This window comes from Magallana gigas, chromosome 8, assembly GCF_963853765.1.
Source record: "Magallana gigas chromosome 8, xbMagGiga1.1, whole genome shotgun sequence".
NCBI classification, from domain to species: domain Eukaryota; kingdom Metazoa; phylum Mollusca; class Bivalvia; order Ostreida; family Ostreidae; genus Magallana; species Magallana gigas.
The window spans coordinates 26,621,987-26,638,948 of record NC_088860.1 but is presented as its reverse complement, the minus strand read 5'-3'; the positions used below and the strand labels follow the sequence as shown (position 1 = coordinate 26,638,948).

The window sequence follows — 16,962 nt, the reverse complement described above, 5'->3', positions numbered from 1 at the left end:
GCCACTCTTCTGAACAACACAAGCAGGAATTTCACACACGTGCATTACATAAACACACTTTCTTTCTTTCCAACTATGTTCAGAAACAGTGATATTGTTCAAAATAAAGAGTCAAGAATATTTTAAGGTCAGACGACACGTTCCTCAAAAATCTTTTTTGTATCTCCTCGTAATAAAGAGTTCCAATAAAAAATATTAATTTTATAATTACTTTAAAATGATCAAAATTTACTTGGATTTTGATATTTGTCTAGATGGTCGAGTAGCGTAAAGGTTCTAGACGTCGTAAACTCAAGTCCCCGCCCCGGCGGAGATATTGTTCTAATATAGTGAAATTCGCTGTGCTGTAGTTGTATTTATTTTTATATCAGCAATTCAAGTGTATTTTCAAGAAGATTATTATTGCATACTCTAGTATTTTGCAGAAATGCCTGGTTAGGTATCCTAATTTTTTGCAAGAAAGCTTGTTAAAGTAGTAGTAAACCATTAACAAATTCCTGGAAAAAGTTATCTGAAATTGAGGAACGTGTCGTCTGACCTTAAGTAACAAATTTATTTTTGTTTTGAACTTCCTGTTACATGTACTGTATTGTAAATAAAGAAAAGGTTTTTTTTTTCACAAGATATATGCACATGATTCAGTTTTTCGTTTTAGAGGGGTAGACTTCTGCATGGTTTGCTGTGCTCGCAGCTTGGTGAGGGGACAGAGGAAAACATGCACGGGGCACGGAAAACATATACGGAGAAAATATCGAGATTCAGCTCGTGTCCACATTTCCAGGGTCCGTAGCCCTGCTTGTGTTGTTTAGAAGATGAGCGGTTCCGAAAGCATTGTTACGAATACTGTTTTCCTCGTTATAAAAGAAAATGGGCGTGTCTTATGTAACAATTGACGTTCGATACAAAGTGTAGGACATTCCATTCAAACGAAAAATTTTACCACTTCAATGCGCTTCGTTGTACTTATTAATGTAATCTTTTTTCTGTAAATTACAATTCTGAATTCCATCTCGTTACAAAGATATAAAATTTCAATTGTTTATTTTCTTGTCAGGAAATTAATGCTTTTTTGTGGAAAGAAAGCATTAATTTCCTAGCACACTATAGCGTGTATAGCTTTTTTAAAGTTTAAAAGTGCATACATGGAAGAAAAATTATACATGCATTAGACCCTTATCACATTTATAAACAGTCCTAGTCCAATCTTGATTTTATCCAGTTTTAACCAAATATATCCAGTAAGACAGTTTCAAATTATTATCATTATGACCCATCAATCCGATTTCGTAAGAATTTTTTAAATACAGAATAAAATACTCAAGAGAGGTATAGCGCTAATTACAGAATTTATGCTTGAAATATCAACATGATATCCTTTAATAATAAAACAATAAACAAACTTCATCAGTCAATAATAATTTCATAATTTTTTGGGGGATAAAGAAGCATAATCAAATAAGATGTACTGCATAATCATAATATACATGGACAAAAATTAACCACAAACAAATTAGGAAATTTTCCCCGAGAGTATCAGCGGAAGAATTTAATTCGGTCAACAATCAGAAAAGTTTAATAGGCTGTAGCTTGTCGGAGGTATAGCTGTTCTCTTGGTGAAATGCTTCCTCCGTAGCCGCCCCCGTACCCCCCTCCTAGTCCACCGCCGCCAAGCTGTGATAGGGCCAGTGCAGCCAGACCGCCCAATGCCAGGGCCCCTACTGCGTTGCCGGTCCCTTTGCTACTGGAAGTGGTGCCGGTTGTCCCTCCTGGTGCGGTCGCTGGATCCGCCGCTGGAAAATTGCAGTGACAAAAATATATTGATGATGTATATATGGGATAATCACATTCTTTTTGTGATGGCAGTTTGAAGAAACTGAATTTATGGTAAACAAATCACTCATCGGATCTACCACTCGGTACCTTAAGTTGTTTTTTTTTAGAATAAAGATTGTCATGTCAATGAAAGAATGAATATAAATACTTTTTTTCATATTTTCTGTAGAAAATTAACAAGACTTTTTTGATTTATGGTTATCAATTGGTTTTCTTAAATTATAACCTAACAAGATTTGTTTTGGTGCAAAATTAATTAACTTATGAGATCATCATGCTTCATTGTGTTATAAAATTCGAATTTTGAATTTTTGGACCATGTGAGCTGAAGCTCTCTGTAGGAAATTAAATGTGCTAAGGTATAAATATTTTGCCTTTCTAGTAAGTTTATAAGCTGTTGTAACTGTTCAAATAAAAATAAAAGTTTTGTTTGATATAAATTTCAAAAAGGCTTGGTCTACATTAAGATTACTGCTGGTTCTTAACATTCAGATAAAGGACCAATATATACATGTATATCACTTTATTTATCTAATCAGGAGAAGTCGGAATCGTAAATAATAAACATTTACTGATTTTTAAAATGAAGAATGTAAGTTATAATCCTTAATCTAATCTAATCTAATCTAAACGTGAACTTAAAAAAGTCGTCTTTTCTACTTATCAACCCTTTATTATCTATTCCGTGCAGTAGTTTTATCTTGAATATATAAGTCGAGATTTGAAAATAATCTGGTTTTGAGATTTTGCCCCAAAATACCTGAGCAAAAAATATGTTGATTTTCTTCTTTTGAAGTGTTCTGATATGAAGGGTATTGTTTGAACCAGGGGGAGGGGGAGTGAAAATTTACATGTACCCGGTATTATTGTTTAATGGCGGTTCTTAAAACTAGTTTGCTGCTGTAGTCACCGCTTAAACTATTGTTCTTGAGTGAGCAATCTGTCTCATGGGACTTTTGTTTACCAAAAAAAAAAAAAAAATTGGAAACAGTCCAACTTTACTATTCAGAGGTCTGAGTGGCCGTGCTCATTATCAGACGATACATTGTATCGATTTTCTTGAGAAGATGTAGTAAAGTACTCAATTATATAAAAGAAAATATATGGAATTTTACTTAACTAAATAATTGTGTATGACAAAAAATGGTTTCTAAGAAAAACTTAAGGTAGATCTGATGGATATGAATATAAATCAGCAAACCCCGTTTGCGCCCAATCATACGTCATTTGAATTTATTGGACTGTATAGTAAAAAAAAACATCGATACGTAATGTTACATGTATCACAGGCAAAGACACTGAAAATTTTAAAAAATATATTTCTAATTCCTTGCGTGTTGGACGTAAATAACGTCCTTACTTTTTGTGCGTTATAATACGTTAAATAAAAATTTTGCGAGTGTTGACTTTAAAACCCCATCCCAAATCATTTAGCTTTAATAAAAATTTATACATTTAGCATGGACAAACTTTATAAAAACAAATAATAATTAGAAATATGTGATCATATGATCTACATGCATAAGACTTAAACATTTTGATTAGAAAAGTTCACTTCAGCTCTTTGATAAGCTGAGTCTAGATTTTACTCAGATGAATTCAGATATTGCTCAGATAATAAACAGATTCATGAATCAAATAATAAATCATCTACTATTTAATCTGCATGTAGCAAAAAAAAAAAAAAGGATTCTGACTTACTTTGACACTTGTCTCCGGTGAAGCCAGGGTAGCAAATGCAGATACCGGTGACTGTTTTTTTATCTATGTCAAGAGTATCGACTGCACAAAAACCATTCTTGTTTGATGTACACAAGGTGCTGGCTCCGGGGGAACCTGTAGGAATATTACACGTTGCTCCACCAAGCGTAGCCTCAGAGCGGTCGATATCTATCAAAAAATAAAAACAGAGCTAGCTAGGTCACTTGTGAAAAAAAAATTTGAGAGCTCTGACCCGGCATTACTAGTATATTAAAGCAATATGAGCTGTATTTTTTTAGAATTTTATTTTGCTGCTAAAACCTGCTAGTATGATAAGTCTGCATATAACTTAAACTTTTATGATTAATAAGATTTGAAAAAATCATTAATTTTTGTCAAAAGGAAATATTTCTCTTTTAAGGAATATATAGCAAATGAATTTTTGTACAGGTTGACAATAATTCAATTTTTCTCCAAATAAGGCTTCTTTACGGCCTTTCCCACAAAAATATGGCTAACAGAAATTGAAAAACTATGATATTTTTGTCAATTTAGTAGAAAAGAACATTTTAGTAAAAAAAAATTCAACATGAAAAATGCAGCTCATATTGCTTTAAGCTACTTGTAATAGAAGTGAATTTAATTTATGGTTAAATAGAGATCTACTTTTTTATCTTTCCACTTCAAAGTTACAAAAAGATACATACAAGTGTGTCCAGTTTGAAGTTTCATATCGTATATATTCACATCTTATGTATTAAGTAATATTTCCTCTATTTCTTACGGACATTTATAGCAAATTAATAGCTCTATAGAAACAGCCATACAATGAAATTTACACGCCCGTTTATCGATTAGTCTAAATCTACAGCGGCTGAAAGTGACAAGAAGCTGACAGGACTGAATTTGACACCCCCTCTTTATCGATTGGTCGAAACCTACAGCGACCTAAAAAAAAATCACGGACTGCACGAAAAAATCATGATGATGTCAGACTCAAAGTCTCACAGGAGATGATTTGGCTGTTTCTATTAGCTAACTTACTTATGTACATCAACAGTAATTTAGTGAATTTTACTTACTTTTCATAATCAATTTATTAATTAACTAAAAGAAAGATATTAATATAAACAATAAAATGCTTCTTTGATGATTCATTCGGGTAATGAAGGTAGCGATCATTGCAGAAAATTTTTTTCTGCAATGTCGCTACCTTCATATCCCGAATGAATCACCAAAGAAAGCATTATATTGTTAAAATGTTGCACTAAACTCACTATGAACCCCACGAAAATGTATGCATACACATTAACCATAGATCTATTCTTATCTGTATCAGCAAAAAGAAGCTCCGAATTTCTTTGCACATACATGTAATTGATTTTGTGGCGTTCTGCACTCATATAATGCTGTTTTCCTTGCATGAAAGATTTTACTATGAATGAACTTTTAGTGGCGCATCATTGTTAACTTGCTCATGTAATGTATCGCTATTTCTATACCCATGGTTAAAATATATGAGAGATATGGTCTTTTTTTATGTCTGGATTAATCAAAAGAAATGTAGAAAATTCATTCAAATGTTTTAATTACGGAATTTTCAAGAAAAGCTTTGGACAGGGATTTATCTTCAGAAACTCCCAAACGATTTACAAAATTTAGAACCTGTAATCATAAATTACCAATTGAAACTGGAAGATAGAGTAACAAGGAAGATGTCCAATCGCAACTTCTCGGGCCTTTCCGGCAGGCTCGAAAATTCCGAGCTTGCCGGAAAGGCTCGAGAAGTTGCGATTGGGAAGATGTCATAGAATCTGTTCATTATGTAATAATTACACTTTGGGTGACGAATGCCACTATGTAATGGAATGTCAGGCATTTTCTTTATTCCGCAACATATTTATTTAGGAAAAATACTCATCAAATGTTAACATATATGAATTTGGGAATCTTATGAATACCATTGATAAAAAAATGTCCATATTAGTTTAAAAAATATTAGCTCGATTTATTTAATTTCTGTACTCTTCCTACTAGCTTGACCCTGCATTTGTACATTTGTAAATACTTTTTTGTCTTTTGTCTTCATGTACCATTGATATGATTTTAGTGAAATAAACATTCATAAAATATCTACAGTTCGTCCTAGCTATATAGGTTCCTGTTTTTGTCGATTTTTATGATAAATTAAAAGCACGTGCCTGTCTATTAGTGAGGAATAGTTGAAATGGATTCAAGGGGGGGAAAAAAAGTCACAGATTTCTTCTTTGACATGCTTCCTCTTTTATACTCAGACAAATGACAAGAGTGAAAACAGATTTCCCACGGAGATTATAAATATTCAATGATTTCACTTTAATCACTAGCAGTTGTGTAGCGAGTGAGCGAGCGGATCCACCATCGATAGTTTTAATTTAATAGTGTCGACAGAATTCATAAACATTGTTGAAATATGTAATCCCAATGGACAAAATCACTAAAAGTTTGTAAAATCCGAATTCAACAGGCTGCAGAATCTTTAGACATCATGAATAACTTTACACAAACGACAGCTCGAAAGGAACAAACCTGATTACAAAATATACCTACTGAGAATTGCCACCAGGACCAGCAAGCAGCAGAGGTTGGAGAGAGTAGCGTAGCTCATTATTTTGAGTCTGCAAAGAAAATCGGTTACGTACTTTATTGAACACTTTAAAAAGATTTATGAATAAAGTACATGTAGATGGACATTTTGTAGCAATTCATAGATTTGGAATTATTTTTTTCGGGTGTTTTGGGGTTTTTTGTTTTAGTTTTGTTTTCCCTTGTTTTTCGGGTTTTTTTTTGGTTGTTTGTTTTTGTTGTTGTGTGTGGGTTTTTTTTTTTTTTTTTTGCATCAACTTAAGTAAAACAAAGTATGGGAAAATCAATTCTTTATATACAACTCTTTATAAGGAACTGTTTCAGTTTTGTTCCTGTCCTTCAGCAAGTAGATGTAGATACCACTTTGTCTTTCCTTTTTTTTCTTTTTAGAAATTATTATAATTATTATATCTATCTTAATTAATTTTTTTTTATTCAAACAGGCCAAGTATATACATACATGACATAAGCAAATGAAGCGTATTTTGCAATGCAAATATAAAGCACGTTGGTTTTCTTGCCATTCAATAATTCAGTATTCCTGTTTAATAAAATTTTAATCTTCAGTTAGAAAAAAATATTTGGTTTTTTTTTCATATGTAAGAAATTACTGATTGGTAGTACTGTTTTTAATAGCCCAATCACCGAACAAAAGCTTTGTTCTACATGTACCAAGGCCTTAAATATTATTTATTAAATTTTCCCTCTTAATTGTATTTAATATATCTCTAACTATGAAATAAAGTTTAATGTATTTTTCATACGATTACGTATTGTTAAGAATATTTCTTCTGATTTCCAATCTTCAAAAAATTTTAAGTTACTTGAACAATGTTCCAACTAATAGCAATATTTCCAAATAATTTAATAAGATGCTTATTTTTTTTTCTGTAAAATGAGGCATATTTTTTTTTTTTAAATTTTACCATTAAATAAACAAAAAAAAATTGTTTATCATTCATGGTTATCATAATTATATAAAGTTTTAGGAAACTGTTTTACAAAGCGTTAATTATCCCGTGTTTTTATTCCCTCGCCCCTGCATCCTTTTTTCGCATTTCTCAATGTCAATAATGAAGCCAAAATTTATTTTGAAAATTAATTAATTTTGATTTTTTTTCGTCTATAATTTCTCTTAAGATAATGAATTTAACGGTAAATTAAACTTTAGTATGGGGTGTGATGGTGAGGGGAATTATTTGAGATGATTAAACTGTAAACGTGAAAACCTATTGTGTGGGACCGAAAAAAAAAATACAAAACTAACTTACAAGATGTGAAGCCTGCCAATAATCCGGAGATCTTCTGTCTAACTGCAATTGATTTCGATTTTTCTGTTTATATACACCTTTACAATGAAGTCAAAAGTTCAGCGTTGTCATATTCTATTACGAATTACGATATCACAGTACAGGGCGGCGATACGTCATCTTTATATGTTTGTTGAACCAAGCCATCTTTTATCTCTGTTATGTATTTATTATACGTATATATGTTAGTTTTTAAGCCCTTTCCTGTGTTTCTCTCAATATCTCTCACGCATACGGATAGACAGAGAATGAGAGAGGAAATACAGTAATATTTTGCCTATTTTTATCTGAGTGATAGTTCTATAGACTTTAAAACCGTTTTTCTATATAAAAATGTATCATATATAAAGGATATCTATATTGTGTGATTTTATATTTGCTTTATCCAACGAGTTGAAATGGTGTATATATTCGCGAGGCTTGCCGAGCGAATATAACCATTTCAACGAGTTGGATAAAGCAAATATAAAATCACACAATTATAGATGTTCTATTTATCGCATACAATTTGATTTATATTATGAAGCTTTTGAGACAGTCCCTTATATGACCCGAATTGATTTTTTTTCCAAAGATTAAAAACGATGATGCAACGTTGTGTTATCCGGTTATTGTGACCTTGCGCAATACAATTTAGTACGTCATTTCTGAGATAAATCTAACTGTTTTAATGTAAAGTGTCACTGAAATAAACCTTGAAATTATTTTTTAGCTCTAAATAATTTTCCTTAGAGCTTATTCATTTGATTAAATGGAAATACTAATCAGAAGACTTGAATTATCAAGTTTGTTGACATACACAAAGTTGCGAATGCACGTTAGTTTGAATTGACTCGAACAAGGAACAGTTGTTGATGTTTTATAACACAAACACCAACCTAATGATTAGGGATTGAAAATAGTGAATAAGGATGCTTACTGGTGGTGGAATCAAAGTCTTATGAAACATTATTTCGGTAAGGTCTTGTATATAAACACAATTTGCACAACCAGTACGCTCTGTTTCCATCGCGTCGTCAGGATGAACTCGTTGATAGTTAACGTAATTTGCAGTTTTATAAACTACACAAAGCAAATTGAAAGTTTGAATGGGGCTAAACTTATCAAAAAAGGTCTTTTGGTTACAGTTATGTATAACTTTGTGAAAAGAGTTTGGTGGGAGGGGGGGGGGGGGGTCAGTTTAATCGCAAAATCATTGCGTTTAAATGCAAAACTATTATTGCGTTTAAACGCAATATTTTTTGCGAATAAACGCAAACGTTTTTGCGATTAAACGCAATAATTTTTGCGATTAAACGGAAAAATTTTGCGATTAAATGCAATGATTTTGCGATTAAACGCAATGATTTTTGCGTAAAATCGCATTTAATTCATTTGCTTATATACACTTAGTATATGTACCAAGTCCGTGATGACACCACTTGACACATCACAAAGACTCAATTTCTGGTTTTCACTTGGAATAACTTATAATGAAATAGTAAGTTGTCATAACTTGAAAGCATCAGGCACTTCTAAGCAAACGTATCCTGAAAAGAATGATCCCGCTATAGATAAATACAAGAGAGAGAATAAGTCTTTCCAAATTCTTCCTTAGAGATGACATGCAAAATGGCTATTGATGGATTCACCAGTGATTTTTGCTTGCCGGATACTTTGTATCTAGACTGTGAGAAATAGTTGGATTGAAAAAACGGAAAAGACTCCATCGCAAAGAGCATTATGCCAAGGGGCCTTACAAATAGAGGCATGTCGATTCGTGTGACAAATTAAAACAAATGGAACTTGCACAAACAGTTGCATTGACGGCTATACTATGAAAATTTATTGTCTCCAAGATATTACCAAATTGAATAGGTTATATAACCTTTTCAAAAAGTAAAATCATCTATTTGAATAGGTGATTCCATCTATTCACACTCAAAAGAGTGATACATGTATCAAATATGTGATATCCCTTGTTCAAATCACAAGATAAATAAGTGATTGATAGGTAATAATACCAATTCTAATAAATGCTATCACTTTTTCAGTAGGTGATATCACTAATTCAAAACAGTGATATGACAATTACAATAAATGCCAAATCAGTTCGTCATATTGAATAAACAGTATCACTTTCATTTGACAATGATATAATAAAGCATTATGGATGGCAGTAATACAGTGTATGTGTGGACTATTTGATTTTATTGAATAATTAAGATTCGATTTATGAGAAACAATATGAAAAACCATTAGAAATAGAGGAGAGAGCACGACGAAAAAAGCGAGAAATGTCTAACATAACGTTTAATAAACAGATTGACGGATGGTTATAGCATAAAATAAGTATGTCATAAACCTCTTCGTTTGGTCTGAATAGAAAAAGTCATGTTCAAATTAAAAAAAAACAGTTTTGCAATAAAACGCAATAACTATTGTGTTTAAACCCAATCCCTTTTGCGATAAAACGCAACGATTATTGCGTTTAATCGCAAAATTGTTGCGTTTAATTGCAAAAACGTTTGCGTTTATTCGCAAAATTATTGCGTTAAAACGCAATATTACCTTTGCGTTTAAACGCAATACTTTTGCGTTAAAACGCAAAACTTTGCTTTTAAACGCAAACCTTTGCGTTAAAACGCAATGTTCTTTGCGTTTAAACGCAATAGCTATAGCGTTTAATCGCAATCTTTTGCGTTTAAACGCAAAAGATTGCGATATAACGCAAAAGATTGCGATTAAACGCAATAGTTATTGCGTTTAAACGCAAAAGAAATTATGTTTTCTGCTAAGCTGGCCTCAATAAGCTTCCGTATTTATCTTAAAAAGTTATGGACTTTCTCCTATTCACACCAGCAGAGTCAGTGTCCTTTCAAAGTTAGAAATATTCAAAGTAAATAAAAATAATTTCTCTTTGGGCAAACGATAAAACAAATCAAAATGCATCACGGGAATGTTTAGAAAAGGAAACCGCATTGTTTCGTCCCCCGAATGATTGGGGTTATTCAACCCACATGCTATGCATCGATTGTAAAGAAAGCAGACTTTAGAAATATTGGCTAACAAAACGTACACATGTTTATTTGTAATTTGTCTGATCATTTCGACCTTTATTTAAAGCGATGTCAAATTCGTAATACAACCATACCCGTCTCGTCGCCCGGGGTGAAATTTAACATGAGGCGAAATAACTAAAATATTAAGACTTTTATTCCACCACCAGAAAACATCTTTATTCAATAGTTTTAATTTTGAATTGTTAGGCTGGTGTTTGTTTTATAAAACATCAACAACTGTTCCTCAATCGAGTCAATTCAAACTAACGAGCATTCGCAACTTAGTGTATGCTTCTGATCAGTATTTCCATTTAATCAGGTGATTAAGCTCTATGAAAAAATTATTTAATTAAAGCTAAACAATTATTTGAAAGTTTATTTCAGTGAAAATTTACATTAAAACAGTTAAATTTTATCTCCGAAATCACGTACTAAATTGTATTGCGCAAGGTCACAATAACCGCATTTAACACAACGTTGCATCATCGTTTCCTTTGAAAAAAAATCATATAAGGGACTGTCTCAAAGGCCTCACAATAAAAATCAAATTGTATGAGATAAATAGAACATCTATAAATGTGTGACTTTATTTTTGCCTTATCCAACGAGTTGAAATGGTTATATTCGCTCGACAAGCCTCGCGAATATATACACCATTTCAACTCGTTGGATAAAGCAAATATAAAATCACACAATATAGATATCCTCTATATATCCTGTGATTCTATTACTATTTTCTATAATATGTCCATTCCAAAACAACAACGGTAAATATATTAATATCCAATTATCCCTAATTTCGACTTAATTGAATTGCAACTTAAATGAACTTGGAATTTAGCCTGTTTTGTATCTATAAATGGAAAAAATCCTGCCGAAAGGCTCTTAACTTAGTTATAAAAGTTCGATATTTGTTATTGTTTCTTTATAATTCTGTTGATTTTTTTTAAATACCAAACTCCTTTGATACAAAATGTTAACCTATGCGCGGAAATAGGTTGGGGTTGCCAAAAATATCCCTCGGAACCCCCAACCCCCCTCTCCCGGGGGTAAATTTTCTGGATCTGCGCATGGAAAAGAAAGAGACACTGACATAAACACCCGATAAAAACGAAAGCACTAGTAACACTATGCCGGATAATTATGCGAGTGCCAAGGTGGCATTTTTGCACCCGCTTAAGAGAAAGTTTCGGAAAAATTCATAATTTGACAGACCCTTGTCTAGAAAGTATATAACCACTTTTGTTATTAGTGTGTTTCACTGAATATAAATATAAGCATCGAATGCTTATTTTTGGAAATCGTCGTGCAGACAAAATACCTTAACGGCGTGGTGTGTTAGGGCCGAGGATACAACAAAAGAATAAGCATTTTAAAATATTTTTAGTGATATAAAACGGGTTTTCTTATTTCATGATTTTTTCACTTTACGGACGAAATTCTACAATCACAAGTGGGTAAGGGTACAGAAAAGGGCTATTTTTTTTAAATAAAGAATCTGGGGGAATAAGCCGTTGCAAATGCCCACGACCTTCTCATACCTCTAATAAGAAGTAATAAACGTACGAGTTAACTGGGCATTTAAACGGTGGGGTGGCAGGGGATAGTTTTTTTGGTCGAGGAAATGTGAGGCAGATAGTGCTCATATATGTGATTTAATTTTTCAGTGGATTTTTAAATTTGCTAAAATTGGTTTGCATGCAGGGGACACATGGTCCCGACTCTTGAGAATTTTTAAACATTTCAGAATAAAACAAGTACAACTTACATATAGCACTATAAAGAATAGCCAGGGACAGTCTCAAAATTTTCTGAAAAATGGCCCTTTTTTCACATTTTCACGGGTCCAGAACCACGCTCCAGTCCCGAGCAACTGCCATAAACTACCATAGGATTGGTAGCTTAATGTATACCCATGCAAATAATCACCAATTGATGGGGGGTCAATCACCTTCTTTTCGAGTGACATTTCGTGTTCTGAACCCACCCTACTTTTCAAGCACAAAACCGAAAGTGAAAATTTTGGCCACAGTTTCGCATTTTCATTCCATATCGGATGAGAAGTGCTACCAATAATAAAGTGTCATATATCAATGAAATTGACATGAGCTCCTCTATCCACAAAATGAATGCAATAAATATTCTACCAATTTATACCCCTCAAATAACCAGCCAAACCCCAGGTTCTCCCTTTATTTCAAAATTTTCCTTCGAAACTATCCCCTGCCACCTGGACAGTATTGTCCAAATGAAAATGTCCAACAAGTATTCCTTTTAAAGGAATGATCGGCAATAATGATATATTGATAGCTAGAAGCAACCAACATGATCATTTTGATGTAAAATAATTTAAAAAGTACTGTATTTTTACAAAATATAGAATATTTTGAATCTGTACTGCACCATAATTTCATCATTATAAACCGTCAACAAATTTAATTTTGAAATAAATTTGGGGAAAGCCGTTCGTAAACTCCTTGTCTAGTTTTATGTTTTTAACGTAATTATTAAATGTTAATGTATCTTCTTCTTCTTCAGAATACTGAGTAGGGCTCTTCAAAGAGCATTAACACGTATACAAAGAAAGAGTAGTATTAAAATGATTTAATGCGACTGAAAAACATTGAATGCCATCATAACTTGCTATTGAGGTCGCATTATAACGTAACCTTGTTTATAAATCAAGCCGTCTTCCTAGATACTATTATGCAACATCAATAGATCGAGGTCAGTTTATGGAGCATCTTCTTATGCTTGAGGTCAGTTCATCGAGGTCAACTGCATTACTGAATGAATCTTTCGATCGAAATTCTTACGCGTGAGACAAAATGTGCATTCTTGAATTAACAGGTCGAACTGTATCATAAACATAACTGATTATGAAGACCCCGTATCCGAATTATCCGAACATCCAATATTTCCAGAACTTGACTCTCCATTTACAATTGATGAAATAAACAAAGCAATTGCTGATTCAAAATTAGATAAGTCTGCAGGTTTTGATAATGTACTTAATGAATTTTTCAAAAGTTTTTCCAATGTATTTTCACCTCTTTTGACAAAACTGTTCAATGCCATTTAGAATGCCGGTTGTTACCCAACTGTTTGGTCACAAGGAATAATTGTCCCTATTCATAAAAAAGGTGATGTAAATAACCCAGATAATTATCGGGGGATAACTTTATTAAGTCATATTTCAAAATTATTCACATCTATCTTGAATAAACGTCTGTTGTTGTGGAGTGAGGAAAATAATGTAGTAAGTGACACACAGTTTGGGTTTAAACCTGGATCAGGGACAAGAGATGCTATTTTTGTCTTACACTCATTAATTAGCAAAACTTTGAATGACAAGAAACGTTTGTACTGTTGTTTTGTTGACTATAAAAAGGCGTTCGACAGCATTCAACACAATAAACTGTGGCATAAATTGGTTAAAGCTGGTATTAATGGAAAATTGTTTAATACTATTAGATCTATGTATAGTGACATCAGAAGCTGTGTGAAAGTTAATGGTCAATTTTCCAAATATTTTCCTTTACAGTCAGGTCTTATACAAGGTGATGCACTCTCACCCATGTTGTTTTCATTATTTATTAATGATATAGAAAATGAATTACTTTCAAACTGTTGTCAAAGCATTGAGCTTAAAGATTTGAATCTATTTTTACTTTTGTATGCTGACGATACTGTGTTATTTTCAGAAAGTGTAGAAGGGTTTCAAAAAATGTTAGATACACTAAAAGCGAATACAGATAGTTGGAAGCTAGAGGTAAATGTTAGCAAAACAAAAATGGTTGTTTTTCGAAATGGTGGTAAAATAAAAAGCTCTGAAAAATGTTTTTATGATAACACAGAGCTCGAAATTGTTGACGTATTTACTTATCTTGGTGTTAATTTCAAGTATAATGCCAAATTTGACTCTACTCAAAACTCAATTGCAATACAAGCAAAAATATGTTTGTTTTTACTCTTGAAAAGGGTTAAAGAAAATAGTCTAGATGTTGAGACCACGCTCTCTTTATTTGATACATATATTAGTTCTGTTCTGAACTATGGGTGTGAAACTTGGGGTTTTCATAAAGCCCCACAAGTTGAAAAAATACATGCTGATTTTTTTAAAAGAATTATGTCGCTTCGAAAATCTACAAATAATTTTATGGTTTACTTTGAATTTGGCAGATATCCTATGTATGTACAAAGAAAACTTCGTATTTTGAAATACTGGTGTAGCTTGCTGACAACAAATAATTGTATACTTCAGAACTGTTATATGGAATTGTTATATGAATATGAAAAACAACAGCAAAAATGTAAAAACTGGGTAAGTCTCGTTAGAAATGAACTTTATTGTCTGGGACTTGGAAATTTTTGGGAACAACAAGAAGTTACTAATGTTAAACAATTTGTTCTACTAGTTGAACAGCGCCTTACGGACGCGTTCATACAGAATTGTTATAGTGTTTTTGAAAATTCTTCAAAATGTATAGTGTACAAGGAAATAGCTTCACATTTTTGTTTACAGAAATATCTTTTGAAACGGCTGTCACATAAAGAAAAATCTCTGTTATGTAAATATAGAATATCAGCGCATTCCTTAAACGTTATAAAAACATACCTAGAAATGACCGTAAATGTACTTTGTGTAATTCTCAAGAGATAGAGGACGAATTTCCTTTTGTTCTAATATGTCCTGCTTTTTCGAATATACGAGAAAAATACATAAAACCTTACTACTTATACAGTTGTTTAGTTATGATAATCTTAAATCTACTCAGAAACTTTGCCAATATTTATTGAAAGCTTCGAAGCTGAGAGAAAACTTATGATGTTAATTCCTTATGATGTTATCTGTCTTACGTATATTTACATATCTATTATATATTAATAATATTGTACACCATTTGATATATATATACCATGTAGAATCCCCCGCCATTCTCCTGTTAATTGTATGTATTATATGCCTATGAGCCACATGGCTCCTTTGGTCAATAAAGAATAAAGAATAAATATGTGTTATCAATATTCGTTCTTTAAAAAATGGTACGATGACCCACTCTATGAAAAAATATAATTTGAACATCCGATTTCTATATCATTTTGTTGCCAAATTAGCATATAACTATTTTGTTGTCTTAATAACAATTAAATGTGAAGTTACTTTTTGTGGGTTATGGCAGCACTGAATGTATATGATTACATATGTTTAATAAATGTAACAAAAGTGAAAATCAAGCTTACCTTCAGAGCTCTTAGCGTCAAATTACATGTAACGTTACTATTTTTTTTTCCATTTTCAGGGGGAGTGGATTGACAGAAGATTCTACCTCAAGATTCTACCTCCATCTCACTGTCCACAGCAGTTGGTGCTCCTAAGTCAGAGACATTCCATAGATGTGCTATGTCTAATTATTTCAAACAGTTTTTCATGATAATTAAATTTTTTACATTATTCACCAAGGCCAAAATTTAATAATTTTTTAGTTGTATTTTCATAATTGAACATGAAAAAAAATGATTTCTTGAATCACAGAAAAATGAAGAAGTCTCTGTGGTCAACAAATTAGTCATTTATACCACCCACAGATTTTAAAGGTATATGTGGCGTATTTGGAGTAAAATTTTTGACATGACATGAGTTTTAGTAAAAATATACATCATGCTTCTTATAATTTGACGTTTCACAAACTCTAGGCCCGTAAAACATGCTCTTTTTTTAGTTATTTGTCTCTAAACTTTGCTACACGTCTGATGAATATATTAATGTGATCGGCCATTTGTAACGCCACTGCGCATAAGTGCGGGAAAACCTAGTATTGAAAACACGATGGAAGAACAGTTTGTTTACAAATTGGAATCACGTTTTTCATGTCTTAATATAGATAATTCTTATATCAGATGATACCCGACGCATCATTATTCCGTTAGTTATTAATGTAGAACGATATAAATTGCTAATTACGTGTAATAACGATGAAACACTAGTTTATCTAGAAAGAATAACCTTACCTTGACCAGGTACGTAGCTGCTACGTAGGGCTACGTAGTTGAACGGAAAGCTAGCCAAGCCGCTACGTAGATATTCGTATCCTAAATGTTTTATGCTTAGTATCAAATTCAAGATAGCCACCTTAGCTACCACTTTGTAACAAACATGAAATCTACTTATTTAATGATATTTTGTTCGTCCCTTAAGTTAAAATGAATTTTAACATGCCATATTTCCGCTTGAAATTAACAAATTTTGTCGATGTAATTAGTCTTTAGTTGAATATTTCCAACTTCAAACCTGAGACCTAGCGGCTAACCTAGCGGTCCGTTCAATAGACCTAGATATCTACGACCTAGCGGCTAGGCTAGCTGCTACGATCTTGAACGCAGCCCAGGCTACGCTCAGGTCACAGTAAGAATTCGTCCAATATACTTGTATTGTAGCAGCTGCGAAGCGG

At 32.5% G+C, this 16,962-nt stretch overlaps 1 protein-coding gene across 1 annotated transcript; it reads right to left on the bottom strand.

The window, feature by feature from the left end:
- Nucleotides 1–1,407: 1,407 nt before the first annotated feature.
- LOC105335041 (uncharacterized) lies at nt 1,408–7,521 on the bottom strand. The gene is made up of 4 exons (XM_020070081.3): nt 7,431–7,521; nt 6,124–6,191; nt 3,535–3,723; nt 1,408–1,790 (listed from the first exon to the last, which is right to left on the bottom strand). Exons 2-4 carry the CDS (start codon nt 6,179–6,181, stop codon nt 1,573–1,575), a joined length of 465 nt encoding a protein of 154 aa, XP_019925640.3. The 5' UTR covers nt 6,182–6,191; nt 7,431–7,521; the 3' UTR covers nt 1,408–1,572.
- Between the last annotated feature and the right edge of the window lie 9,441 nt (nt 7,522–16,962).